Source organism: Scleropages formosus, chromosome 1, assembly GCF_900964775.1.
Source record: "Scleropages formosus chromosome 1, fSclFor1.1, whole genome shotgun sequence".
Taxonomy (NCBI): Eukaryota; Metazoa; Chordata; class Actinopteri; order Osteoglossiformes; family Osteoglossidae; genus Scleropages; species Scleropages formosus.
Window position 1 is genome coordinate 24,779,368 of NC_041806.1, and position 27,334 is coordinate 24,806,701.

The 27,334-nt window shown below is 40.2% G+C and overlaps 2 protein-coding genes across 5 annotated transcripts in view; both read right to left on the minus strand.

Moving 5' to 3' along the window:
• Positions 1–3,370: 3,370 nt before the first annotated feature.
• Positions 3,371–11,910, minus strand: LOC108930940 (UV excision repair protein RAD23 homolog B-like). Its single transcript, XM_018746436.2, has 10 exons — positions 11,674–11,910; positions 8,672–8,753; positions 7,710–7,789; positions 7,322–7,488; positions 7,094–7,143; positions 6,361–6,488; positions 6,067–6,190; positions 4,776–4,903; positions 4,369–4,524; positions 3,371–3,920 (listed from the first exon to the last, which is right to left on the minus strand). The coding sequence occupies exons 1-10, from the start codon at positions 11,884–11,886 to the stop codon at positions 3,807–3,809; spliced, it is 1,242 nt and encodes a 413-aa protein (XP_018601952.2). The 5' UTR covers positions 11,887–11,910; the 3' UTR covers positions 3,371–3,806.
• Positions 11,911–15,151: 3,241 nt separating this feature from the next.
• The window catches only part of LOC108930974 (zinc finger protein 462-like), a 45,177-nt gene continuing 32,994 nt past the window's right edge, over positions 15,152–27,334 (minus strand). For 3 of the 4 annotated variants that reach the window (XM_018746485.1, XM_018746484.1, XM_018746487.1), the window contains 8 exons: positions 27,150–27,253; positions 25,585–25,776; positions 20,662–20,893; positions 20,299–20,435; positions 19,772–19,995; positions 18,116–18,278; positions 17,897–18,020; positions 15,152–17,471 (listed from right to left, as the gene is read on the minus strand). In XM_018746485.1, the coding sequence (XP_018602001.1) occupies positions 17,261–17,471; positions 17,897–18,020; positions 18,116–18,278; positions 19,772–19,995; positions 20,299–20,435; positions 20,662–20,893; positions 25,585–25,776; positions 27,150–27,253 (1,387 nt within the window). In that variant the 3' untranslated portion in view covers positions 15,152–17,260. Of the gene's footprint in view, positions 17,472–17,892; positions 18,021–18,115; positions 18,279–19,771; positions 19,996–20,298; positions 20,436–20,661; positions 20,894–25,584; positions 25,777–27,149; positions 27,254–27,334 lie in introns of those variants that run through there. The other variant, XM_029250865.1, reaches the window with a different exon arrangement.

The window sequence follows — 27,334 nt, forward strand, 5'->3', positions numbered from 1 at the left end:
GTAACAATCACATCTGACGTTTGTGACTCGTCATTAACAGCATTGGAGGGATGACTGTCTTGCAAGTGAAGGTCGGTGTCACCAGGGGCCTGGATGCTGCTCATCAGAATTCACCTTCACATGCAGAGTTGTGCTACTATGGAGAGTGCTCATCCCCACCAGAATGCACAGCCAAGCATCCATTATTGCGCACCTGTCCATTTCTCCCGCTTCCCCTTCCATTTCAGAGCCTTTCCAGCATTAACGAGTCCTATTATCCCCTGCTGGACAGCAGTGCTGCATAACCCTGGAGTGTGTTGCCCTTATCCTCCAGCTGCATCCATTTTACTAGCCAGGCTGCAGATCACATAGACTGAAGACCTCTGCTGCACCGCACTGCGAGGCGACAGCTACATTCCGCTCTGCACCACATGGGACACTTTGGGAGAGTCATATCTCTCAGCCCACTTAGTGCTGACACATCACTAGAAGGCGCTGACAGAGCAGGCACCAGAAGCGCCATCGCTGCACCCTTGAAACGATGACACCATTTTACAGCCAAGCAGTGGAGTTACAATGGCGCCCCCTACCTTTCCAAAAAGTAGTTATGTACACTCACCGGCCACTTTATTAGGTACACCTGTTCGTTAACGCGGATATCTAATCAGCCAATCACATGGCGGCATTTCAATGCATTTAGGCATGTAGACATGGTCAAGACGATCTGCTTAAGTTCAAACTGAGCATCAGAATGGGGGGGGGGGGGGAAGTGATTTAAGTGACTTTGAACACGGCATGGTGCCAGACGGGCTGGTTCGAGTATTTCAGAAACTGCTGATCTACTGAGATTTTCACGCACAACCATCTCTAGGGTTTACAGAGAGTGGTCAGAGAAAGACAAAACATCCAGTGAGTGGCAGTCCTGTAGGCGAAAATGCCTTGTTGATGCCAGAGGTCAGAGGAGAATGGCCAGACTGGTTTAAGCTGATGGAATAGCAATAGTAACTCAAATAACCACTCATTACAACCAACGTATGCAGAAGAGCATCTCTGAATGCACAACACATCAAACCTTGAAGGTCTTGTGCTGCTGTAGCCCATCTCCATACCGGGTGCCAGTCCTGTCAGCTAAGAACAGGAAACTTAGGCTACAGTTTGTACAGTCTCACCACAATGGGACAATAGAAGACTGGAAAAATGTTGCCTGGTCCGAGTCTCAATTTCTGCTGCAACATTCAGATGCTAGGGTCAGAATTTGAGGTAAACATGAAAGCATGGATCTATCCTGCCTTGTATCAACAGTTCAGGCTGGTGATGGTGGTGTAATGGTGTGGGGGATATTTTCTTTGCACACTTTGGGCCCCTTAGTACCAATTGAGCATTGTTTAAATGCCACAGCCTACCTGAGTATTGTTGCTGACCCTGTCCATCCCTTTATGACCATAGTGCATCCATCTTCTGATGGATGCTTCCAGCGGGATGACGTGCCATGTCACACAGTTCAAATCATTCCAAACTGGTTTCTTGAACATGACAATGAGTTCACTATACTCAAATGGCCTCCACAGTCACCAAATCTCAAGCCAACAGAGCACCATTGGGATGTGGTGGAACGGGAGATTTGCATCATAGATGTGCAGCCGACAAATCTGCAGCAACTGCGTGATACTACATCAATATGGACCAAAATCTCTAAGGAATGTTTCCAGCACCTTGTTGAATCTATGCCATGAAGAAATAAGGCAGTTCTGAAGGCAAAAGGGGGTCCAACCTGGTACTAGCACCGTGTACCTAATAAAGTGGCTGGTGAGTGTACATTGTCTCATTAAAACATTGACTTAGAGATGTCCTGCCAATTATACTCCCTTTCATGACTGATCCTTGGTGCACTTACCCTGTGGATTTAAATAAAAACTCAGCTTGGACCTTAATGCATTCTGAAAGTACTTCAAAGCTCACTGTTGCTATCCAAAAACACAAGTGTTGTGATTTGGCTCCTTCTTTCAGGACAAGTAATGCATAGATCGGGGGATATCCAGATTTTTGCAGGCTGAAACTGAGATATCATCCAAAAATACTAATACAATTGTTTCCCCCAGAGGTAAGTACACAGAGTACTTAATTCCTCATACTGTTGGCAGATTTTATACTCATTTCATTTTCTTCAGAGAGGTTACCTTTGAAACGGAATGAGCCACTTGTGGATGAAGAAAAGTACAAATATCCAGGTGCTTCCATCAAGTAAGACAGCAACACATTCCCCAGCATAGCGAAGGCTTGTTTTCAGGACCCCTTGCATTGGTCGATTTCAGGTTCCCAGAAATCAAAAAGCATACATTTCTGCTGCAGGAAAAAGCTGTATTAGGAAATTAAATGCACACATCCTCATACTACCCCCTTAGGATCACGAGGCAAACCAAACCAATTTGTACCTCCAATACATTTAAAAATAAAGTTGCAAATCAGATACAACTGTATAAGCACAGCTAAATCTGATTTAGGATTTAGAATGAGAAAAACAAATTGTAAATTCTACCTGGAAAATAATCAGTTACAGTGATTCCAGTTATATGAACTCTGAAAAACACATTGACTACAGAGTGTGCTGTACAGGCTACTGAGTATTTCATGTAATACATACCAAAATCAAATTAGAATTAATAATCATTCAGGTGCTATTCACAATTCAAAGGGGTGCAATCTTTTTATATCAAAATGTGATAGAACTATCTAAACTACAATGAAAAACACCATCAAAGGTTGCTACATAATTAAAGCCAATGGCTGTTTAAATAAACACGGTGCCAATACCCCCAATATGAGATGCAGGCACCAGCCAGAAGCGGAAATCCACACAAGTGATTAATCGTATTCAGCATCAATAGCCATTTCATTAAAGCATATGGGAAAACCTGAGTGGCATCTACTGCAATCTGTATTCTGAGGACCTAATGATCCAATCACACTAGCACAGCTGAAATACCAACACATACAAGGGAACTTAACAGAACCTAATGAAATGAAACAGAGAGTAAGAATACAGCCTTCCATCATCTGCAGTTGTGAGGAATGAGTTCAACAGACCTTTCACTATTTAACAAAGCCAAACTTTCAGCATTCTACAGTACAAATGGAGATAATCAGACTACATTAAATAATTCCTTTTTCAATTCCTTCAGTTAATCTACAGGAACTAAGGATTCCAGAAACTCAAAATACACCAGTTCTTCACAAAATTAAACCATTTTGTGTACATTTTAAACATTTATATTACACCTACACCAACATGCTTTAAATTGTTGGGTTTAAATACATGAATTCATTTGACTCTGCAAATGCACGTAATACTGATCTACATGAACATTTCGGTGCCTAAATGAACAACAAAATGTTTGGTTTCAAATTTTTTAATGTTCTTTAAAATAGTTTTCATCAGCATTTTGCTCCCTATTGTTGAACCAGTAATAAAAAGGAAAAAAAAAAATGTAAACAGGAAAATGTCTCATACACCATAACTGTGCACAGTGTTCCCATTCTCAAATGACTTTCTCAAAAAAAAAAAAAAAAAAAAAAAAAAAATAAAAAATCCCAAAACTTATTCAGCAATGAGTTTCTTCATAAGGAAGATATATCTGATGGTTCAAGTTAAATGGCAGACAGGTTACATAATGCTCGGTGTTTGTAGAAGCAAGGCAGCTTTACTAAGGGACAGTCCATATCCTGCATAGAGAAGTTAATCCAGTGTTACTGAGGCAATGTACTGTTGTAAAATTTAAGCAAATGACCATAGTTTCCCCAAGTAATATATATAAAAAAAGCAACTTTCTTTAATCGTCGTCAAAGTTTTGTTGCAAAAGGAAGTTTGCAGCCAAGTTCTCGTTCTTCTCACAAGCAAAGTATGCTTGTATAACAAGTCCCTCTGGGAATCCCAATGCTTTTAGCTGGAACAAAAAGAAGAGTAGTCCACTCATGTGGTCAAGAAGTATTCAAGTTTTCACCACAAATATGCACTAGTGGACCACCTACCACTAACAAGCTGCAAAGCACACTGCAATAACCCCATTTAGTGACAATTATTCTACTTAATTAAAAATTTCCATTCAAGACACCATGTAACTCAACTAGAAGAACAGTAAATTCAGAATGATGGAAATAAGACCAGAAACATCTACTGAAGTATCTACACAGACATGTAGCACAAAAGTACAAAGTGGTGTTGCGGCTTAGTAACTTGACTTCTCACCAAAACGACCCAAGTCAAGTTACCCTTGAAATAATTTGAAATTAAGTGCATTATTTCAATGTGTAAGCCATAGGACTAACCTTTGCATACTGCTGTCAGAAAGCTTCAAAAAAGTCAACAAAACAATTACAGCCTAACAAGCCTACCCTTTCAATGGCTTCCTTTTCCTGTGGTGTAACTTGGATGTAGTTCATGGCTCCACCCCCAGCCTCAGATCCAGCCCCACCTGCACCCTGTCCTCCCACCCCTTGGGCTGGTTCATTCAGCATCTGGATAAACTGTTCTTGGTGACTGCTGATTTGCTAGGCAGGGCATAAGATATGAGGAAAATCATAGTTCTTGATTCACACATACATAAATTATTTAGGGAAGTTCTAAGAATTTAAGCAGGCCAAAATTTCAGACAACAGCAGTATCGGTATATACATGACAGAGCTTAAATATTTTAAAGTAATATTACATTTATTCATTTAGAAGACATTTTTTCCCCAATTCATTCATCCCTCTAATTCACTTAGAGGACATTTTCTGTCAACCTTAGTATTGTGAGTACCTGTAGAAGTTGTGGGTTCTCCCTTCCAATCTGCTGTAGCAAGGCTGGTAGCAGAGATGGATTCTGCTGGATAATCTGTCTCATCTGCAAGAACTGAGGTTGATTACGCAGGAACTCGAGTGGGTTGGCTGTTAAGGAGAGTAGGAGAAGATAAGATTAGGCTCCATGACTTACCCTATTAAATGCAATATACAGGAGCAGCACACTACACAACAGTAAAGTTGTGTAGTTCGTAATACACAATACTTTGTTAGTTGTAGTTGTAATTTGCAACTAATTCTCGCAAAGTAATTGGTTACTTTAGAGCAGGTAAGAAGGCAACATGTTTTCACAGTTCTTCTGCAGCAATACCAAAGGATGCAGGACACTGGAGGTTTGCCCGGCTTTCCATCTTCTGTCCAATTTGTCCCATACCAGTAACGTCAGATTACGCGGGTGTACTCAAATTTTTGACTGGTATAGTATATTGAATGAAAAAGAAATGTACAGGTGCATAAACTCACATTGCAAGAATTATTTTAACAGTTATGAACACAGTTTCTGCCATAAAATCCACATGAGGAACTATCAGCTCACACAACAAATGGCATTAAAAAAAGAAAATTTCAGCTCAAAATATAATCCTTGATGATACCGACCACACACCGGGACAGCATAAGGCAAAGTACACCTTGGAGGGGATGCCAGTCCATTGCAGGGCTATCACACACATTCACTCACTCACAAGGGCAATTTGAAATAACCAATTAAGAAGAAACACCTTACGACAACTGGAAGAAATTTATGCAAAAAAAAAAAAAAAATTAAAAGAAAACCTCTGCACAGACTAAGCAAGGTTCAAATTCACAGCCCAAATCATCAGAATAAAATAGCATAAAAAGGGAAAACAACATGAGATATGAGATTGAAAGGATAAAGGGGGAAAAAGGAGCACAGACATCACAATTTTCAGGGTCTGAAACCTGCATTTTAAAATGTCAAAATGGTTTTTATATTCTAGACTTGGGCTTTAATTAGATTTTTTTTTTTTTTGTTTTTAAAAAGCAAGGAATTTGCACATTTGGCAAAAAACTGAATTTTCCCCTCACTTAATAGCAGTTTCGTTTCTTTGAAACTTCATCTAATGAGAACATTTTCAGTATGAACTATGATATGATGCACTGTCTTTGGTCAAAATGTTTGAGGCATTTTTGAACAGGGTCATGTAGAAGTGAAAGCGAAATCAGTTTTTGTAGACTTCAGCAATGCAGCTGTAGAAGAGGTGAAGAGAAGAGCAGCTGGTGGTACTGACCCCCTGTAGCAGCAGCAGGTTGCACTGGAGTACCGCTTGAGGCTGGTGACACAGTTGAAGCTCCACTTGCAGGGGTCACAGCCGAGCCATGCACTGTGTGGCGCTCTCTCTCTGCTGGAATACCCTAATGGGAAAGGGGTAATAGTACACCATCAGTGAAGGAGCTTGGCTAACAAAGGGGGGGGGGGGGGGAGGCCAGAATTGAGATACACTATAGACTGGAGGAGAGGGGGGGGGAGACACTGATGAGGATGTGCATGCTTTAGTTCAACAGGTGAAGGTGTCCGCACCCACCGTCAGCAGGTACTCCACTGCTCTGTCTGGGTTGTTGAAGCTGGCTCTCAACGCAGCTACCACCTGCTCCCTCTCATAGCCCATCAGCATGATCTCTGACACCATGTTCTCATACTGCTGGCCAGTCACTATACAAAGGGTAACAAAGACATGGGACAGAAACAATAGGGCTGCTTGCTTTTCGTTTTTCATTTTCAAAGCACTTCCCTCCAGTACTATCAATGCAGCACATTAATCTTTTTTCCTCATTTAGCCTTTTCTTTTCTCTGAAGCCAATTACAATGTTAACTTTATGAATTTACCAATTTATAAAGCTAGGTAATTTTCACTGAAGCAATTAAGGGCAAGTACCTTTCTCAAGGGTACTACAGCAGGAAGTGGGTCTCTAACCTGCGACTGACGAGTGTAAAGACAGCAGCCGTAACCACTACACTACCTGCTGCCCCATGGTAACTCCAACTAGACCCCTAAATATGAGTTACACAGTAACCATGCAGCTGTGTATTAAACAAAGGCAATTGATTTTTGAGTAAATTATTAATGAAATTACATAAGCAGTTGGAGAATAAAACTGAAAATATCCATAGAAGACACTAAACCTTTTAACAGTGATGTTGAAGTACTAATAACACTAAAAAGAGAGATGTGATAACTGCAGTTTCAAATTGCTAAAATAGCTAATTTATTCACAAACAGCAGAATGCCCACACAACACATTATATTTTACAGTTACCAAGGGCAGAAGTAGCCTCTTCAAAAATGTTTGCTAAGCCACCAGATGAACTGAAAGGAAGTTAAAACAGCAGCTGTCAGAAAATTGCAAAATAATACAACAATCCACAACAATTCAAACAGTGAATGGCATGGTAATGTAAAACATGGAGTGTTTCACTGAATAAAAAGAAGATTCATAAGAGGAGAGGCTTAAACAGTATCCGGTAACAGAGCAGAAGAGACCTACCTAACAGGAGGAGTACTACTTGGGGGTTTCTCCTGCGTAGGTTTGTCCTCCTGGCTCACTTGATCAGATGCGGTAGAAGGGGCAGTAGTGAGTGTGGGGGCTGCATTGTTGGGTGCTGTTGCTGTGGCAGGGGGGGTAGGCTGGCTGGTTGATGGGGTTGCTTTAGGCTAGAGAGCATGTACAGGGCCATTACTGTAGGTACATGGATTATTCTAAAGTTAGGATTTTATATTTAACGAAATTTGAAGAAGTGTCTAAGCATCAGATGTGTCAACTGGCAAATGGAAAAGAAGGAACAGAATTGATTAAAAGATTTTCACTGCATAACAAAGGAGGTGGTCAGAAATGTTTAGGCCTATTACTCCATCTGCTATGCCTCTTTACTTACCTTTGTCACCATGACAACCACAAAGTTCTTGTCATCAATCTTATACTCCTTGAGTGCAGTGTCATCATTGAGAATTTTGCCTTGGAAGTGAGAGCAAAATAAATTCACACTGGATCAATCTTAGTTTAATCTTAAAATGACTAAAACCATCCAGAAGAACAGCTAAACTCCCTAATGGAGGCCTCAACCCTCAATTAAGCTACAGAACAGGCCTCTCTAGGCATCTACCATTATTGGCACATTGAAGACAGAACCAGAACTGGGTTGATAAGCACAGTACATACTACATAAGCACAGTATTACAATAGAACTTGTAAACAATGTGTACAACTTAGCAGGAAAAACAACAAAGCTCAAGTGAAAAACATCCAGCTGTGAGGAAAAGTAAAACTGTGGAGGGTTTTAAACCATTACAGTGCTTGTTCCTTTCTGAATAGTGAAGAGGAGACAACCAAGAATGATATTTTTATTTTTATATATATATATATATATATATATATATATATATATATATATATATATATATATATATATATATATATATATACACACACACACACACATACATACACACAATTATATATTTAAAGCTGATTTATCTAAGGTATATTAATGTCAGATCTATAACTCAATTTTCTGCTCATTTAAGCAGTAGGGTTTCATTAATGGAATATTTCAGGGTAAGCAGCCATCTCAAGGGCACTAAGAGGGAACAGAATTTGAACCAGGAATCTTCAGAGTGTAAGGCAATGGCCCTGAACCACTATACTTCCTACCGAGCCTTGATACCAAAGAAAGACACCATTTTATATATGAGGAATGAAGCAAAGAAGATATTAAAAACAAGGTTATGCAATGCATTTTAAACATAAAACAAACTATTAGTGCCATAATTAACTTTGAGCAATTTACACAGCTCTGCTCAGTTCAACAAACAAGCTCTTAACTGTAGCCAAACATACCTGCGTATATCAATTTCTGTCCAGCAGCTGGAAAACTATCTTTTCCTTTTTCATTCTCAATCCTTTCCTTTAGTGCCTTTACCTGTCAAAGTGGAAAAACACAAATCAAGCAGTCAGACAATGCACCCATATAAAAAGAACTATGCAAAATTTATTTTTCATTTGTTTTGCTTTTCATCCCTGATACAATTATTAAATTATGTTGTTAACTCATCTAATAGCACATCTAACTTTTTTCAATTTGCATTTGTTAAATCTTGAATGGCCCTGTATGGAATAAAACGGGTTGGTGATCAAACCCAGACCCCATATTCATTCTGTCATTAATTAAGTCCATCAATGCATTTTCACTTGCAGCATCCATTTCATTCTTTTACTTAATTCAACATTATTCAAAAGCTGAAACCATAACAAGAAAGAAATACAGGTGTGGACTTCACACAAAATCAATTTAGTCAAAACAGGGCCTCATCTTCCCAGTATATGTCCCACCTTAACTCAGTGCCCAAAACCCTTATGACTTCTATACATTATCACCGACACTACCTTTTTTCCCCTCAAGAAATAAGTCAGATTTCCAGCAATAATCCAGAAGCATGACAAAGATAAAGCCAGGTAGATAAAATGACTGGCTAACTACCTGCACATTCAGCTGTGCCTGTTGCAAGTCAAGGACTACTTGTGTCTGTGTGTGTGTGTGTGTGTGTATATATATATAACTTCTCTTGACAGATGATTACAACATTAAACAGCAGTTGGCAACCTGCAGGTGTCAGAGAGGTTTGATGACAGATACACAGTACAGACCAGCTGGGATTTCCTTGCAAAGATGGCAATGCAAATAAAGGGTTGAAGATGTACAACTCTCAGCACTACAGCTCACCATTCATTTTAAAATGAGTTTATATATGTATATAAATACATATATGTCAAGTCATTTCTGCATGACTTTTTTAAGCAGATCAAGCACCCTTGCCTCCAATTCCCAGAACTATGGCTTTCATACTGTTACACATATCTATCTTCAAACAAGTCAAAGAGCTTCAAGCTACCACACAATATAAGTTTGACATAATAGCCTGAGATTCTGCATTTTGACAGTAAAGACCATAAAAGTATCCTTAAGACTGTGCCTTGTAAGGTAAACAAGTAATTTCTTTTTCACAGATTCCTTTGTGTTAACATTACCTTGAGTGCCCTTTACTCATTAGCATCGGTAAGTGCAAAAGTTAAACTGTTGAATTATAAGATAAGCAGCAGTTTTCTGTTACAGAAACATGATGACAAAGATGATTCAGCAATTTGCGGCGCTTGGGCCACAGGTGCTACAGTGCCACCAAAGCAAGTTCACTCACTGCTGGGTGTAGACAGGAAAAGCAAATATTTAAATTTTTAAAATGTTTATCCCTCCTTTTTGAGAAGCAGGCACTGTAGTGTTCATGGCTGTTGCCTTTCAGTCTGAAGGTTCCTGGTTCAAATCCCACTCCTCTTGTCATACCCTTGGTCAAGATTCCTGTACCTTTCATTGATAAAGAATACCATGCTGTACAAATGAGTAAATCACTGTAAAGCTGACAATCTAACACAAAGTCACCAAAAGTGACTGATTTAAAAAAAAAAAAAAATTGTAGAAAGGTGATCAGGATTAGCCTATCCTGAGCTTGGTGCACCTACTTGTGCGATAAACATCCGTGCATAAGGTGGGGAAAAAAAAAAAAAAAAAAAAAACTAGGTTTACTTAAGAATCACATGTTGGGGGGTGCGGTGGCGCAGTGGGCTGGACCACAGTCCTGCTCTCCGGTGGGTCTGCGGTTCGAGTCCCGCTTGGGGTGCCTTGCGATGGACTGGCGTCCCGTCCTGGGTGTGTCCCCTCCACCTCCGGCCTTACGCCCTGTGTTACCGGGTTGGCTCCAGTTCCCCGCGACCCCGTACGGGACAAGCGGTTCTGAAAATGTGTGTATGTGTGTCTACAACCATGTCTCTTTCTCCTAACGTAATGCACAAATTGTATTTTCTCTGAGATCTACATCGCTTTGGAGAAAAGCATCTGCTAAATTAATAAATGTAAAATATAAAGGGTGCCCCCCCCCCAAATCTATTGACACATTCTACTTTTTGAGTTTTTACTCTATTTCATGTAAATCACTGAGAAAGGCCAAGAAATATCAAATCAGTGTCTCAGTCAGTCAGTCCAAAGGATTGAGCACAATCACATTGTCTTTAGCATAGTTGTTAAAGCTACCGCCTTTGGATCCAAAGGTTGTAGGATTGAGCCCCACCTATGGCTGTAGTACCTTTGAGCAAGCAAGGTACTTGCCCTAAAATTTTACTGAGTAAAATTACCCAGCTGCATAAAGAAAGGGGTAAATAATTGTAACCTTAACATTCAATTAAATCACTTTGGAGAAAAGTGTCAGCTAAATGAAAAGTAATGTAAATCAAATGTAACTTTTACACTGCGGCTCCCGGTCCAGTCAACTTTTTTTTCCTTTTGAAGACACGTGCACCAAACTGTACAACAGAGAGGCTCAGGACGCTGAGACACAGACGAGCTGCCATGAAACAGCCATCTGGTTCGGGGCCGAGCAGCAGAGTTAGCGAGTTCAAACGTCAAAGTGTCTCTCAGAGTAAGTGTGGCTAGTACTGCTAACATTTTTTGGTTCCTCCAGCCGACAGTATATTACACTTCCTATTGAGAGTGACTGAGGAAAAAAACTGAGTAAAATTGGAGCCCCGAGCGGGCCGCGAGCGCCGCGCGCGCCTCCGCTCCGACACAGTCACACACTCAGTCGGAGAACAAACTTTTTTCTGCGAAACAAAAGTATCGACTTTTCGACTCAATTCAAAGTCCCTACTGCTGTCTGCAACAAGCAAGCTCCTCTTCGGCGTTCTCACTGGATAGTATATATCAGCAATATATATTTCACACAACGTTACAGTCACGCCAACCGACCGGACGTTCCCCCTCGAACCCGCGGCGGTTTCAATAATTCCCATCTCACCGTCTCCTCCCCGTCAATGTCGATTTTGAAAGTGTGTTGCTGAAGAGTTTTCAAGGTGATCTGCATTCTGGTGACAGTAAAGAGTCGTTTCCTTGTTCTACAGGAGCTCTTTGGTATGCTTTTGTCCGCTGTCGCTAGCTCATCACGTCCTGTCGTCCGACATTTACCCCGTAGGCATAAACAGACTGGACTCTGCTCGCGTCCACTGCGCATGCGCCACGCAACCTTGAAACCGCGGTATTTAGAGGAATCTTCTCAAATACCGGAAGTGCCGTATACCCGGAAGTGTCTATACATCACATTCCAGCGCTGTTTGTGTACATGTGTCATTGCATTCCTGTAATTTAGTCGTTTTAATGTTGCCGCTTTTCAACAAAAGTATGAATTGTATCCGGGCATAATAGGATTGTGTTGAGGGAAAAAAATCTAAACACAACTGGTGTAAAGGAAGTTCCTAACATACCCTGTGGCCTTACAGATTTCACGGTTGACCAAATCATGAAAATAAAAAATGTCACACAAAACATCTGGCATCCATTGGTGTATCAAAGATGTGTAAAGGTTTTCCAGATGTTTTTAATAGTTAACTTCACATTAAATTACCTCATGATCCTGAATGCTGTAACAGAAAACATTATACTTATACATTCATTATACTATATACATTATAGTTTATTGGGACCAAAGGTCCCACCTTCGATGGACTACAGCTGCAGAGCCCTTGCTTTGTATGGTTTGTGTGCAAGGTGAGACTGCACTCTGTCTCAGCACTTATTATGTTTTCCCCAAATAACAAATGTACTCATTTTAAGTGAAACTGAGGCTGAAGTGTCTATGCAGTGAGCAGTTAGCAGTTAGCTCGCTGCCTGAACAATTCCCTCTGCTGTTGAACCAACCCGAATGTGTCCTCCAGTATGTGTGGACAAATCCACTGAGAACTACCGCTAATATTTTTGGTTCCTCCAATACATGGCAAGATATGGCCTTACAAAGAAGTTTGGGTGTCCTACTGTGTATCACCCTCATGTGGCCAAATTCTGCAAACTTTTCCTTTGTTTGCTCTCAACAATAAACAACATTGGCTTCTTCCAGGATTGTGGGCAGACGTTGGCAACAGAGTATATGGGTTTTCTCTCCAGCAGAACAGTTAGAAACTAATCGGGGACTGGTTTTTAGCAAAAATAAGCTCTGCTGTACAAACAGTATAAGCAGCACTGCATTTTTACATTTACTTAACACTTTTCTCCAAAGCATCTTACAATTATTTACCCATTATACAGCTGGCAACTTTTTTACTGGAGCAATTTAGAATAAGTACTTTGTTCAAGAGTACTATAGCTGGAGGTGAGACAATTCTGTGACCTTTGGGTCCAAAGGCAGCAGTTGTAACCACCACACTAGCAGCTGCTTTTTTCATATTCTTCATGGGTAAGATGGTATAGTTACAAAAAAAATGTTTATCTTAGGCGTAGCTGAGTCCTCACTGACAACAGGGACAAAAATTTCTAAACTCAATGACACAGAAGGACAAGGACTGGTAACCTCTAGGATAAAATTACTCTGGGACCATAATAAACTTAACTCTTAAATATGCATGGCAACAGTCAGAACCTCTTAATCAGATGAAGTTAATTGAAATAAATTCTTAAAAACACAATTTATGGGGAAAAAAGTGAAAGGGAAATTGAAGCTATCAATAATAAAAAGAAATGATTAGCATAAACTGGTTATGAAATGTCTAAACATGGAAGGAGGCTGTGAGACAACACACTTTACGGGCATTGCCTCACAAATCACAAAGTATTTTGATACTAAATGAAAGGTTATGTAAAAGGCATGTTCTTGTTATGCTTTGGAGAGCTCATTCCCACCCATGCCAGTAACAGCAACCACACCATTTTCAATACTGTCAGTGAGACTCTACACTCAAGTATCAGTTTTGCATGTGTAGAGAGGCAATTAACTACCACCTTCGCTTGGATAGAATTTAACATTCAAGAAATGTAGAAGCTGTATTCACTAGTAATAGTTATCAGTTTACAATAAAAGCTGTCAAGGTGGTTTTATCCAGTGATCCAATGCCACCTGACCAAGACTTTTTATTCAAAAGATCAGCACCAACAGCCTGTTCACAAGCGAGCACAAAAGGTGTCGTCTACTTCTAAGGTCAAAGAAGTCTGAGCTCTTAACACATTACATTTACTCATTGAGATGACACTTTTCTCCAAAGCAAAGTACAGTGTTAGGCTATGTACAATTATTTAAAAATTTATACAGTTGGGTAATTCTGTGTAGCAGAATTGTTAAACCTGGCTCTCAATGTGTGTCTGCGACCATGCCATGATCTTAGGAAAGACCCCAGAAAGAGGATTAGCTTGCTGAGATAAACATATTCCTCAGTAAAGGGAACAATCCCAACTCCTCCCTTGACTCTAGGGAGTGATGTCATCATTTGTAACACACTGGCTTGGTGAGCTCAGCTGCATGTGAAATCTGTGGACTTCACGCGAAATTCAATTTAAAATTCGTTTAGAATGACCAGAGATGTGTGACAGAATGGAAAACACTACAAATCCAGCTGACCCACCCATCAGAGAGCAGCACTGGACACCTCTCAGCAGAACAGTTTCATGTGTACAGGACGAAAGACTCCAGCTGATGCCCTGGCCTGATTCCGGGGTTCTAACTGACACTAATGCTAATGCGGTGCGCTAGAAAAGGTGCGGCTTGTCACTCAGCCACAGACTGGAGAATTGTTACGGCGTTTCTTGATTTCCCGAAGATTGTAGGCTGTTGCATCAGCTGGTGAGTCCTTGGCAGAGTGCCGTGTGCATTTCCACAATTTTAAAATAGCACAGTGATTATCCTTATTGCCTGGACAAACATTTGCTTTTCAAATGATAATCCTCCACGTACAGCTGAATTTTCTAAAAAAATATTTCAGATGGATGTCGTCTAGTTTTTAAGCATGCAACCTTCAGTTTACAGTCTTCAGTGATGATGCCGAGATCTTCACTTACTTAAAGCATTTTCCTTTGAATTGGTCTGTAAACTAGATTGTCAGATTTAAACAGGTTCAACAATGAGACCTCTATGCATGCAAAAACATTCAACCTTGGTATGACCATACACAGTACCCTCTTGGAATACAAAAAAACCATCTAAAAGACTGCAGCTTCGGAAAATAACATGTTATGTTCTAGTGTTCTTGGCCTGACAACTCAGCAGTTCAGCTCATTTTCTTTGCATTCTCTGCTAGTCAGTGGTCATCTATGGACAAACATGGAATGTGAATTATTCTATGTGGATTCCATGCTCACTTGTCATGAAACATTAGCTAAACTGGCTAAACAGCGGGTTTCTAGTCAGTTGATCTGAGCACCATTCTGTGACATGGTTCACGCGTGACACACGTAAGAGACTAACAAGAAATTAAAAAAAAACAGCAAGAGAGTATAACGCCATCAGGTATATTTAATAACAAGTTAAAAAAGACAAACAAATTACAGTATTTACAAAGTATCCAGAATTAAATGGAATAAAAGTGTAAACAACCATTCTAGGCAACATTACAATCTGCCTTCAGGAATCCAAATCCCACAGGACAAAAGGCAAGATGCAGGGGCTAAGTCAACCTATAGTGAAACTCCAACAACCTTAAGAGGACAAAAACAAAACATAAAAACAAAAATATATACAAGTTTCCAGTGTGTTTTATCAAGGGAACTACCAGCAAGGAGCTGCCATTTCAAAGCTTACGTCTTCAACACATTCTAATACATTTTTATTTTTAAAAGGCAGGTATGCCTTCTGGAGTACGAGGGGTGGATGTGGAGGATGTTTGAGTAAGTAGGAACTGCCCCCACAGTTCTCTTTTCACCCCTCCTAAAAGTAACAAAGAAACAATCGTAACGTATTCAGACAATAAATAGCCTAGAGCAGATGCATCCCTTTCTGTTTCTTGACAACGAAAACAAAGACAGTTCCTCTCACAGACAAGACTGTCCAACTGACAACACGCAGCCAGGCTTTCTGAACAGGGCTGAAGTCTAAATGGGTCCATCCCTCACCAGCTGCACAGGCCTGGGCCTTGGCGAAGGGACAATCATAGCAGAAACAGGCTTCTAAATTATTTCCACAATACATTTTTTCTTACTGATCTCACTGGTGTTGAAAAAATAAAGTGCCAAAATACTAAATAACAGTTATTGATTTCTTTTAAGGCTTTAGGGTATTTGAGCAGCAATTTGAACATAAAGTCATAATGTTCATCTAATCAGAAACAATGACACGGCTCAGGAGCTTCAGGACAAAAACTGAATAACAAAGTATGAACAAATGAAACACAAAGAAGGTTTAAACATTTCTTCTTTACCAGCCCACTCTTATACCACATCTGAAGTAGCAATGTAGCCACAGCAAGGAGTAGACAAACTTTTCATCAAATAATTGCGCATGTCTGACGCTTGCTGTCCAGGATCTTGTCTGTGTGCGCGCGCACCCAAAACAGTCCAGTTCCAGAAGTGTTGCAGGGACATCCTGAGGTCAGCAGCTTCTTACTTTATTTGATGTTTTTATTTGCTTATTGTATGTCCTTTGTTCTTTTCGATTTTGGGCACTGACTCTTAAGTGGTATGGAAATGGTTCATTATAATAAGAGTGTGTGATTAGATACATAATCTATAATCACTACCAAAAGCTCACAAAGGCAGTCAACTCATATCGAATCCTTTTTTGGAAAGGTTTCAGTTTTGTGGGGGTTCTCTGTATGTCTGTAGCAGAGCTTTGAATTAAACAAGCAGGGAAATCATTTTACAATGGATGACACTCTTCTAAACCAGTGACCCCAAACTGAATTTTTCTTGGAGTTAATATAAAAATTTTTAAAAATCTAAAAAAAACAGCACATATATCCATATGCACAGAAAAGTAGAAACAATATATCCCCCAGGACCTTTGTTAGTGGATGGTAAAACATTCCCTGTGGATGGATCCTTAATTTGGAAATATACCGCAGAACCATTCTACACGCTTCCACTACAGCCTCACTATGATGAAAGCGGGCAAATTGTGAATTTTCCATCAGCTATCCAAAACAAATAAATAACACTTCATCCAACTTTTTGGTGAATTTGGAAAAGAGACAGTATCAATTATCAATACGCTCCGATAAGACAGGGCTTAGCAACAGAACTACAAAAATTACAAATACACAGACGTCTATGTTGGCCTGAACTCCACAAATGGTCTGAAGATTGCATCTGACCTGCAGTACATTACCACATATTGTCCAAACCAAATACCAATACATTAGTGTTTGTCCTTGAAGACAGTGTTTTCTTTTAGGGTCTAGCACTTTAAAAAGGGGGAAAAACATGTATGGTTCAGGGTGACCAAGAAAAGTAGGATGAATACAACCTGTAATTTCCAATGCATAAGACTTCAAAATATATTTTCTGAAACCTGTGGGTTAGACTGCATGTGAATATTTTCATTATGGAATTAGTTTAAAGCAGCTCTGTCAGCCCCACTCCCACTCACAGCATCTCCCACATTTTTGCTGGAGATCTGGTCCTCTAGCTCCTGTTCAGGGACAGTTTTTGCTCTTCTGCATTTTTTCTTCCTCCATGTTTTCGGTTTGGCTCTTTGTCTGGTCTGAAGGAGGGTCACACTCCACTTCCATGCTGTCTCCAGGGTAATGTCCGTCTGACTTGGCAACCGGGGAGACCGCCTTAGACTGGCTGGAAGCCTGTATTGCTGGAGCATGACTTACTTTGGTCCTGCTGCTGGTTATAACCCTTACATCAAGAAGACACAGGCTGAGGATCACAAGTGGCACCATCACTACTGAAATCATACACAAGATATGTCAAGAGCCAATGTGAGCGTAAGAAAGAGATGAAAGGAAAAAAGTGACAAGCTAAGACAAGGAGGATTAAATTTGTCTGTTTTCAGGGAATTAAAAATGTTCAAAAGTTTGCATATAACTATCAAAAACATAAAAGGTCTGTTTTCTATCAAACATTCAAAGTGATCAGTTACATAATTTCAGAAATTGTCATTAGTAACTAGTTAGGTGTTGCCAGCAGAAGCAATTAATGCAGAAAAGCAACAAATAAAGCACATGAGGACTGTACACAGACAGTTCACATGACACTGTAGAGAGACTTTGTAGAGAGGCTTTACAATAAAGAGGTGAGGAGAGAGAGCATGAGACACTTACATGCCATGCCGAAGGACGTGGCGCTCCCACTCAGTGCTGTCAGTGAAGACACGGCCACAGAACTGGCATGGGAATCGTCGCTCACCACAAGTTGAGGCTGCACTGCCAGGGGAGCTGGGGGTGTCTGTGTAGAAGAGACTCAATGAGGCCCAGGAACACAGGGAGGCCTAGGGCGTCAGGGACACACTCTCACCCAGCACTGTTTTCATTGTTACTAACCATTTGGTTCTGACTCCTTTTCCTCCTCCACTTCCTGGTTCCCTTCTGCCTCCTCATGAGGCTCTTCCTCTTCCTCTGTGCTGCTGGAGCTGCCCAGTTTTCCTTTCATGGCCTCCAGCTGGTCTAGGTTTACTTGGCCTGCCAGCTCAAAATTGCAGATCACCTACAGGGTTAAAGATAGGGTGGTCAGTACAATCATGAAAACATAGAACGCTGACCAGCTCTACACATGCATGGCTCCTTAAACACAAGCCGTAGTTAGATCTAACATTTTCTGAATATGGGTGTAAGCCCCAGGGAGAACAATCAGCAACTGATACATTTGCATCGTTCAACAAAACACTTACTGACAAAGATGAGAACGTCCAAGATTTTATCATCAACATATCAATCTGGCTCAGATTACTGATCAGTATTTAAATACTTTTCATATCCCACAGTCTCCTTCAGTTGCCCGGGGAACACTTCAGTGTCAGCATTCCTTTGGTTTATCAGTATTCCAAAAAAAAATTTCTGATTCCAGTGTTAATTAACTCAAAAATGTCAACAATAATCTTTTAAGACAAGCCTGACCTGAAGTACCTCCTGTGAAAATGATGTACTGAGAATTGAGACACTTCCTCTGACTTAACAATGACATTTGATAGTATTGTCTGCTACAAAAACTATCAGATGAAATTTGTCTGTAGCAGAAGGATTCTCATATGTGTTTATACTCCAAGCCAATGTGTGGCAGCAGAGCACACCCAAACAAAACAGGAGTTGGGGATCCATTAATTCAACTTCACTTTGTTGCATTTAGATCATCACGCAACAGTGGTGTCCATGGGAGGTTAGCACATAGGAAACTACTACCCTGTAAAAAGAAAATTGCTGCCCAAATCATTTTGTAAAGGCTGCCTGGATATTCTAAAACAATACTGGAACAATCTTCTAGGGACAGGTGAGATAAGTGTTAAACTTTTTGACTACAGTTCACAGTGTTATATTTACACCAGAAAAGTACAAGCCAACACCAAAATGACATCTCAGTTGAGAAACAAGTTAGAGAAAGTATCATGGTGCGGAACTGCTTTGTTGTCTCAGGATCTGGAAGGTTTGCAATCACCAGGGTAACAATGAAATCCAAATTTTATCAGGAAATTCTAATATCATAGCAATATCATAGCATATGTAATATTATAGCATTTGTCCACTACCCAAATCTCAAACGAAAATGGGTCAAGGAAACTGAAAATGATTTCAAACATAAGAGGAAACCAATGACAGAGTTGTTTAAACAGAAGAAGTTCTCAATTTTTAAATGAAGCGTCAGATACTTTTTTCATCCATGACCTTGAGTATTGGGATATGCCCCATAAGGACATGAAAATGCACAATTTTTTGTGTCATTTGTGTCATGAGAGAGTCACTATTACTATGATTTGGATGAACATCAGATCATACTTTAGAAGCATTCATGTAGACATTCTGAAAAGTCCAAAGGGTTCATAAGCTTTTTCACACAATTGGATTAAGCCTTCTGTTTAGGTACACCTTGAGAAAAAAAAAAAACATGATTTAGAGTTTACATAGAAAAATAATGGCTGGAAATGTAAATAATGCACACAGTTGAAAGTGAAGGGAGGAAAAAGGGAAAAGAAAGGAAGTCCTGACCTTGTGCTCATCCCGCAGGTGGGCCTCCAGTTCCTCGTACTCTCTGCTGTCATAGAAGCACAGCTGGCATTTATAGGGCTTCAGTTCACTGTGTTTCTGCAGGTGCTGCTTCAGACTCTCATCGCTAGAGCAGGTGAAGGTGCACTTGTGACAGCGGAAGACAACGCCCTGCAGGTGGCGAGACAGTTTGGACCGGCACACCTCCAGTGGTACCATCCGCTCCTCTGGAGATAAGAAATATTAAAGCTTCATGTGAATATACATTGCGGAATTAAATACATTTCAGTTTTATTTTTATTAAAGGTCACAATTTACCTAACTGTCATGGGTCCATCACATGAGGCATATTGCCCTTTCTTGTGTATTGGACATGCCACTTTGGCATAAACAACACAAAGGTTGCCTTGTCTGGCAGATTGGTCACTTAAGTGTACTTTTAAAATAAGTATTCCTTGCATTCTAAGGCAGAATTGACCAGGGCCACTTAAAAAAAGAGTGATACATGAAGAACAGCCTACAGTCCTCACCGCGGTGCAAGACGATATGGTCAATCATGCTACTCTTGACCTTGCTGCGGTACAAGCACAAGGGGCATCGCAGGTCCTTGTGGCCTTCTTCCGTGGAAACTGAGTGGCCTGCCTTCATATGCACCAAGAATGTGGACCTGCGCAGGGCAACCAAGGAGCTTTCACACACTTCTAAAACATAGTACATATCATACTTAATATTGTCATAAAATGAGAGAAATGGGGGAAAGCCTTTATATATTATTGGCTAACGAAAGAGATTCAATACAATAAGCATGAAACTGGACCGTGAATCCCAAGAGATGACCGTAAGCATTCCAAAGACCCCACTGACAGTGACCCCATTCAGGAGCAATGTCTCACTTGTAGGAGGTGAAGAAGGAGCAGTCCTTGCACTTGTGTAGCTTTTTGTCACTGTGGTGGTCATGGTAATGCCTGCACAGTTTTTCCATGTAGTCCGAGCTGAACTCACAAAGCTCACAGACAAGCAGGCCATCAGTTGGAACAATAGGGCTGTCCGACCCCTGGCTATGGGTCTCTTGCTGGTACTCGCTGAGATGCTGATGGTTGTCCAGAAGCTCCGCGTGTGCAGTTCCTGTAGTCATAGGATAGGAGAGTAATGAATGTGAGTCGAGCTCAAGCGAAACTCAGATTACATATTGAAGACCATAGTATGGTGAATCCATAAAATCCTTAAAATTCCAGGTGAAAATTTATACACAGTAGAGTCTCATGCAGAGCTTCTGAGTGGCCACATCTAGGTGAGTTTGTACACCACTCTTCTAACCACGATTCAGTTATTTGAATTTTTATATATTTTTTTTAATCATTTCTTAAAACACACACACACACACACACACACGTCTACAATGGCTTGTCCCGAGCGAAGTCGAGGAGAACCGGAGCCTAACCCGGCAACACAAGGCGCAAGGCTGAAGGAGGAGGGGACACACCCTGGACGGAACACCAGTCCACCGCAAGGCACCCCAAGCAGGACTTGAACTCCAGACCTGCCTTTTTTTTTAAAAAAAAAAAAACTAAATTTTTAATTTTTTTTTTTTTTTTAAATGTGCAATGCTGCAGATATGCCTTTTATCTTTAGTGGCTATTCAGTTCTATAAGAGCCCTTAAGGTTGGAGGAATTAAGGATACCTTTGGGGGGAAATGGTCTGTTATAGCACTCCCAGAAACAAACACACACACACACACACACACACATTTTCAGAACCGCTCGTCCCATACAGGGTCGTGGGGAACCGGAGCCTACCTGGCAACACAGGGCGTAGGGCCGGAGGGGGAGGGGACACACCCAGGACAGGACACCAGTTCGTCGCAAGGCACCCCAAGCGGGACTCGAACCCCAGACCCACCGGAGAGTAGGACCCGGTCCAACCCACTGCGCCACCGCACCCCCCGAAACAAACATTAAATCAGAATTCCTGATTTAGCAACCTCGTAATGTCAATGCCCTAAACACACACACACACACACACACACACACACATTTTCAGAACCACTTGTCTCATACGGGGTCACGGGGAACCAGAGCCTACCCGGTAACACAGGGCGTAGGGCCGGAGGGGGAGGGGACACACCCAGGACGGGACGCCAGTCCATCGCAAGGCACCCCAAGCGGGACTCGAACCCCAGACCCACCAGAGAGCAGGACCATGGTCCAACCCACTGCGCCACCGCGCCCCCCTTGCCCTAAACATTTAATCAATGAATTAATTAATTGCTATTAAATTACTAAAATACTAAATTCATTTTTTAAAATTTAATACATGATTGAGAGTTGACAAAAGCAAGTGCTTCCTAAGGACATGTAAATAGGTGGAATTACAACAGGGTGGGGATCCGATCACACAAATATTGAAATATTGATTTATTGCAGTTCAGTTAAGCTTAATCTTTTCCTAATACACTAGTTGCTCAAAATGCCAACATGCAATTTCAATTTTTTGAAGACGGAACAATTTCAAAGTTTAAGCAGTATTTTCTTCACCTCTTTTCTGAAATTTTTCAAATAGTGAAAATCAGCTATTTTTCCACATGTTGCCATTAGTTGGCAGCAAAACACACTAAGAGCTGAAACATTCCAGTGTTTACAGTTGGAGTGTTGGAGTACAGTTCAGTGTCGCAGATGAATATGGGAACTGGTGTGCATTTTGATGGAATTTATAAGTCAATTCAACTGACATTCAGTTATGTGGAGTATGAACTGTTATTTTCAAACATTTTAATTTCAATTTTTTATGTGGTTTTGATTTTTATGTATTTATGAAGTTAATAAAAATGTTAATGAGAAGTCTTTCAACGTATTTTGTTATTTTATTCAAGCCTTTAACATATTCTTACTGTAACAAATTCAAGCGAGTTTTTATTGATTGTGTTTATAAAAGGTGAACAGGGATTGTGGAGATGACCCTTTTTATTTTTGGCAATTTTAAATGTGTTTTAATTTTATTTTAGTATAAAGCCAATTAAAAGGTGTCACAATGCAATGAACTAGGTTCACATCTGGGTGTTTTTGCACTGCCTTATACCTTATTTCGAGAAAACAACAAAGTACAGAAACTGGACAAACAGTTTTTGATAATGGAAGGATGAAAGTGTTAGAGTACTTGATTTGTTACAGTTTCAAAGCTTTTTTAAGGAACCTAAAAAGTGGAGAGATTTATGTATGTATTATTCAGCTTTTATTGATTAGAAGATGGTAAAAGCAACTTTGCAGTTAAACAAAGCGAGTTACAAATAGACTTCCAGTTTCAACTGTGTCCATAAATTGAGGATCCATTGTATAAAAACATTTTTTTTATAACATCCTCAATTGTATTGAGATTTTTGAGACACAGTTCTGTATGTTTGATTCTGTGACCAGAAAAGCTCTCACATTGTGTGGAACTTTAAAGCTTTTCTTTAAAGAAAAGAGTCCTGGACAAACAAAAGGCACACACTCCATAGCCTACCGTGCTTCATCTATGACTCAGTGCCCCTGTCGATCACAGCAGTGAAAGCAACTGAAAGCATCCTATTTTAGGCAACCACACAATCATAACTAGAGATTTCAAGTTTTACAATAACTTCACATTGCCATGGGCATGTACTGGAAAAACGACCATCCTCAATTTATCCCCACAGCACTCCAGCACATAAGTGTAAATCTAAATGTACATATACAATTATCATTGATGACAGTAAAAAGGCAATACTAGAGGAGGGAAAAAAAGAGAAGAGAAGAAACCTAAATGGTTGTCGGACATTACAACAGAAATTGCCCAGAAGAAAAGCTGAAACCCCAAAGAGCAAGGATGTCATGAAGGAACTGAACAGAGAATTCCAAAGAACTACCAAGGGAGTTCTTTCAAAAGATTTGAGAAATCAAAAAGAAGTTCTAACCACAACTCAGAAAGCTCAAAGATGCAAACTGACAGATAATGACTGATCCATGAAAGAAAGAATACACTGAAGATCTGTACTGCAGAGATATCAACATCCAAGACACATAAGACATTAGCTATGCAAGAGAATCATGGGTAACAGAATGAAATATGATCAGCTTTGTAGTCAATGCCAAAAAGCCCTTTGGAACAGATGGAGCTACGAGAGAAATTTAGTTAACCAGAGAACAGGAACCATGCGAGATGCTGTCCAATTTATGGCAACAGGTATGAACATCCACAAGTGGTCAACAGAATAGAAAGGGTCAACTGGCATTCCAGTACCAAACAGATGCAACAGATTGTGCAAACTACTGCATGATTCCTCAGATTTCACACACCAGCAAGGCTGTGCTCAAGGCCATTTAACATAGACTGCAGACATACAAGGAAAGAGAATGACCTGCTGTATAAGCCAAATTCAGAAAAGGACATGGAACATGAGACACTGTTGCAATTGTGCAACAATTAACTGGAAAAACGCAGTGAATACCAAAACAAGCTCAACGCGTTTCATTGGCTAGAGGAAAGCCTTTGATTGTGTGGACCATGTTTCATTACATTTCTTTACCTCTCCCCAGCCTTTCATCACCACTAACCCATTCTTCCACCACTGCACTGTCACATTCCATTGAAAATTACGATCTCTCCCACCCTCTTCTCTCTCCTCTTCCATACTGACCTCTCTCCACCCACTGCCAATTTATCAGACTTGTCCACAGCGGACATCACTAATCTCTTGGAGAAAAATAATTATTTCCAGCTGGCAAAGACAAGGCTCTATAGCTGTATTCCACATTAACACAATATTACAAAAGGCAGACCAGAAGAGAAATATCATTTCAAAATTGAAGGCACACAACATCTTTGATATGCTGAGCAGTACTAAGTACGAAAAAGAGGGTGAAGACCTTATATTTACATAAACATATTTAAAATTCCAAAATGAAGAGCAAAAAATTTGAATTATTACTAAATTCAAACAAACTAAAGTCATAACATCTGGCAAACAAGCAAACTTTTGTGCTGGTGGTGAAGACATAATACTGAATAATCAACCCCAAGGACCTAGCACTCCAGAGATATGCTGAAGACTAGCACTCTGCAAAGCCACAATGAAAGATATGGGGGGGTCTTTAAATGTGTTGATACATCAGCAATTTTGAAAATTAGGACTATTCAAGCAACTTTCATTTTCTATAACACTAAAAGGATCTAAAAACCTGGACATTAAAGAAGCAGGACAGGAAATAAATAGATTCTTTTGAACTGTGGTGCTCGAGGAGATTTTATAGAATTGCATGGACAGCCAAGAAAATGACTAGATGGATCTTGGATCAAATGAAGCCAGAACTCTCACTGAAAGAACAAATTACCAGACTAGGCTTATAGTACTTTATACAATTCATGTAAAGGAAGAATTCTCTAGAAAATATTGTTTAAAAATCTGGCAGAAAACGAGCAGGATAAACGGCAAACAGATGGATGGTCTCAATCAAAAAAAAAGCAGATGCATCCTTTCCAAACCTAAAGACACAAGTGTAAGAAAGAGCATTCTGGAGACACTGTATCTGTGAGGTCGGAAAGATTTGACAGCTCTACATTAACACGGTGCTGTGCCCACAATGGGGAAAAAAACATATCTTTTGTAGACACTGAATCAGCAGCATAATCTAGACATATAGTGTGGAAAATGCAATTTTAAAAATGTGTAGATGGGTCAGTGTATTAAAGTGTGTATTAATAAAGACATTAAGAATGTAGCTCCTGTGGATTAAAGTGTCTTTTTAAGAGACTGCGACAAGAAGCAATCTTGTCTGAGAAGAAACACAGGAGGTGCACTCACTGTCTGGTTCCAGGTTGATTAGGGGCTTCTCGTCCACTGTGGCAGTGTGATGTGGACGGAGAGTGGTGTGAGCAGCAGCACGGAGCTTGGGGAGAGTGAGGGTCTCCCCATGGGCCTCCTGGCAGTGCTCCTTCAGCCGGCTGATTGTCGTGAAGGAGTGAAGGCAGGACAAGCACCTGTAGGTGTTCTCACCTGGTAGGCAAAGATACCTTGATTAGATGTCTACAAAGATTTGCTTCATTGTTGTAGACATGAAATTTAAACAAAGTTCTTTAAGAGTTCTCAGATACCTGTACTGTATTGCACAATGTTTATTTTCCCAAATGGTAGCTGCTACCACACAAAGAAATAAGTGCTCATTCACAGTGAAAGTGCTTGCATACATGAATCAATATACGGGGTACCTCAAAATATGTAAAACATTTGACATTTAAAACTTACTCTTTCGCCAAATTTCGAAGTTCCCCGATTCCCCTGTCACCACAGTAAAATGCTCAGGAGGGGTGAACAGCTACTGTTACTTAAACCCTCAGAGAATCTTTTTCTACATTTCTTGAAATACTTGGAGGTTTTGTTCACTTCTTTTGCACTCTGCAGCAGCCAGATGGTTTACTTTTGCTATCTATATCTATTATACCTGCAATACTGTATCATTTACATCAACCTTATACAGCACCACAACTCTTGTGAGAAGAGCACTCTATAAAACAAACCCAACTGAATATTAATGGTGAGCATTCTGAACATTTGGCCCAATTCAGTATTTGTCCCCAACCCTTCTGTTTTGTCAACCAAATATGTACCGCCAACAAATTACGTAAGGTGCATTTTTTTGTACATTAAAGTGTGTTTACATTTTTGAGACACCCTGTATTTTAATCACAGTGAAACTGTCAGACATATTAATCTTGGCCCTGAAACTTGTTATACACACTAATACATAACTTCTAGTATCTTTAGAGATCAAAAAAAAAAAACTGACAGCCAGGTCCAAAAAACAAGAATGGCCTTTTCTGTAATTCATATTTCACACTGAAACACTAAAACCAGAAACAATATAGAAATGTTTAGGCTTTTTTTCAGTTCACGGCTTACAGTCAGTACTTCAGTACTAAAGAAGGCCCTCCGTTAAGGTCAAACTAATGTATTTCTAGAAAGTTTCTTGTATTACACAATCAAATGCTAATATATAGAAAAGGCCAGAATGAAGTTCTAAGTGGCCTGCTGCACACACAATATTTGTGTTCAGTCTCAGGAAATCTTCAAAAAACATTATAATCCTAATAGCCGCAGGCTGCTGACCACTGAGCATAACAGAAATAATAAGCCTGAGCCCATAATGTGTAATGGGTCTAGGCCGGAGTTAAGATATCTGTGACATGTATATATGTGAATAAAATCCATTATTTATTGCTGCTTTCAAAATGAAGAAGTGAGGCAGAAACCATATCTTGTGTTTCTTCCCTGTAAGTCTAAAAAGTCTTATACTTAGAGAGCCCATGGAAATAGCAGTCATTGTACTGGATCTAACTGCCTGTAGCCATGGGGCAAAGCCCTGCTCTCACCTGCGTGGGCTTTATTTAAGTGACTCTTGAGACGGCTCAGGTAGGTGGATTTACAGCGAAGCAGCTTGTGTTGCCCATGGTTAGACTGAATGTGTCGATACAGGCTGAGGACAGGCACCAGGAACAAGAGAGGAAACATCACCATTAATCATATCCTGCACAGTTTACCTGAATTATCGTTGACC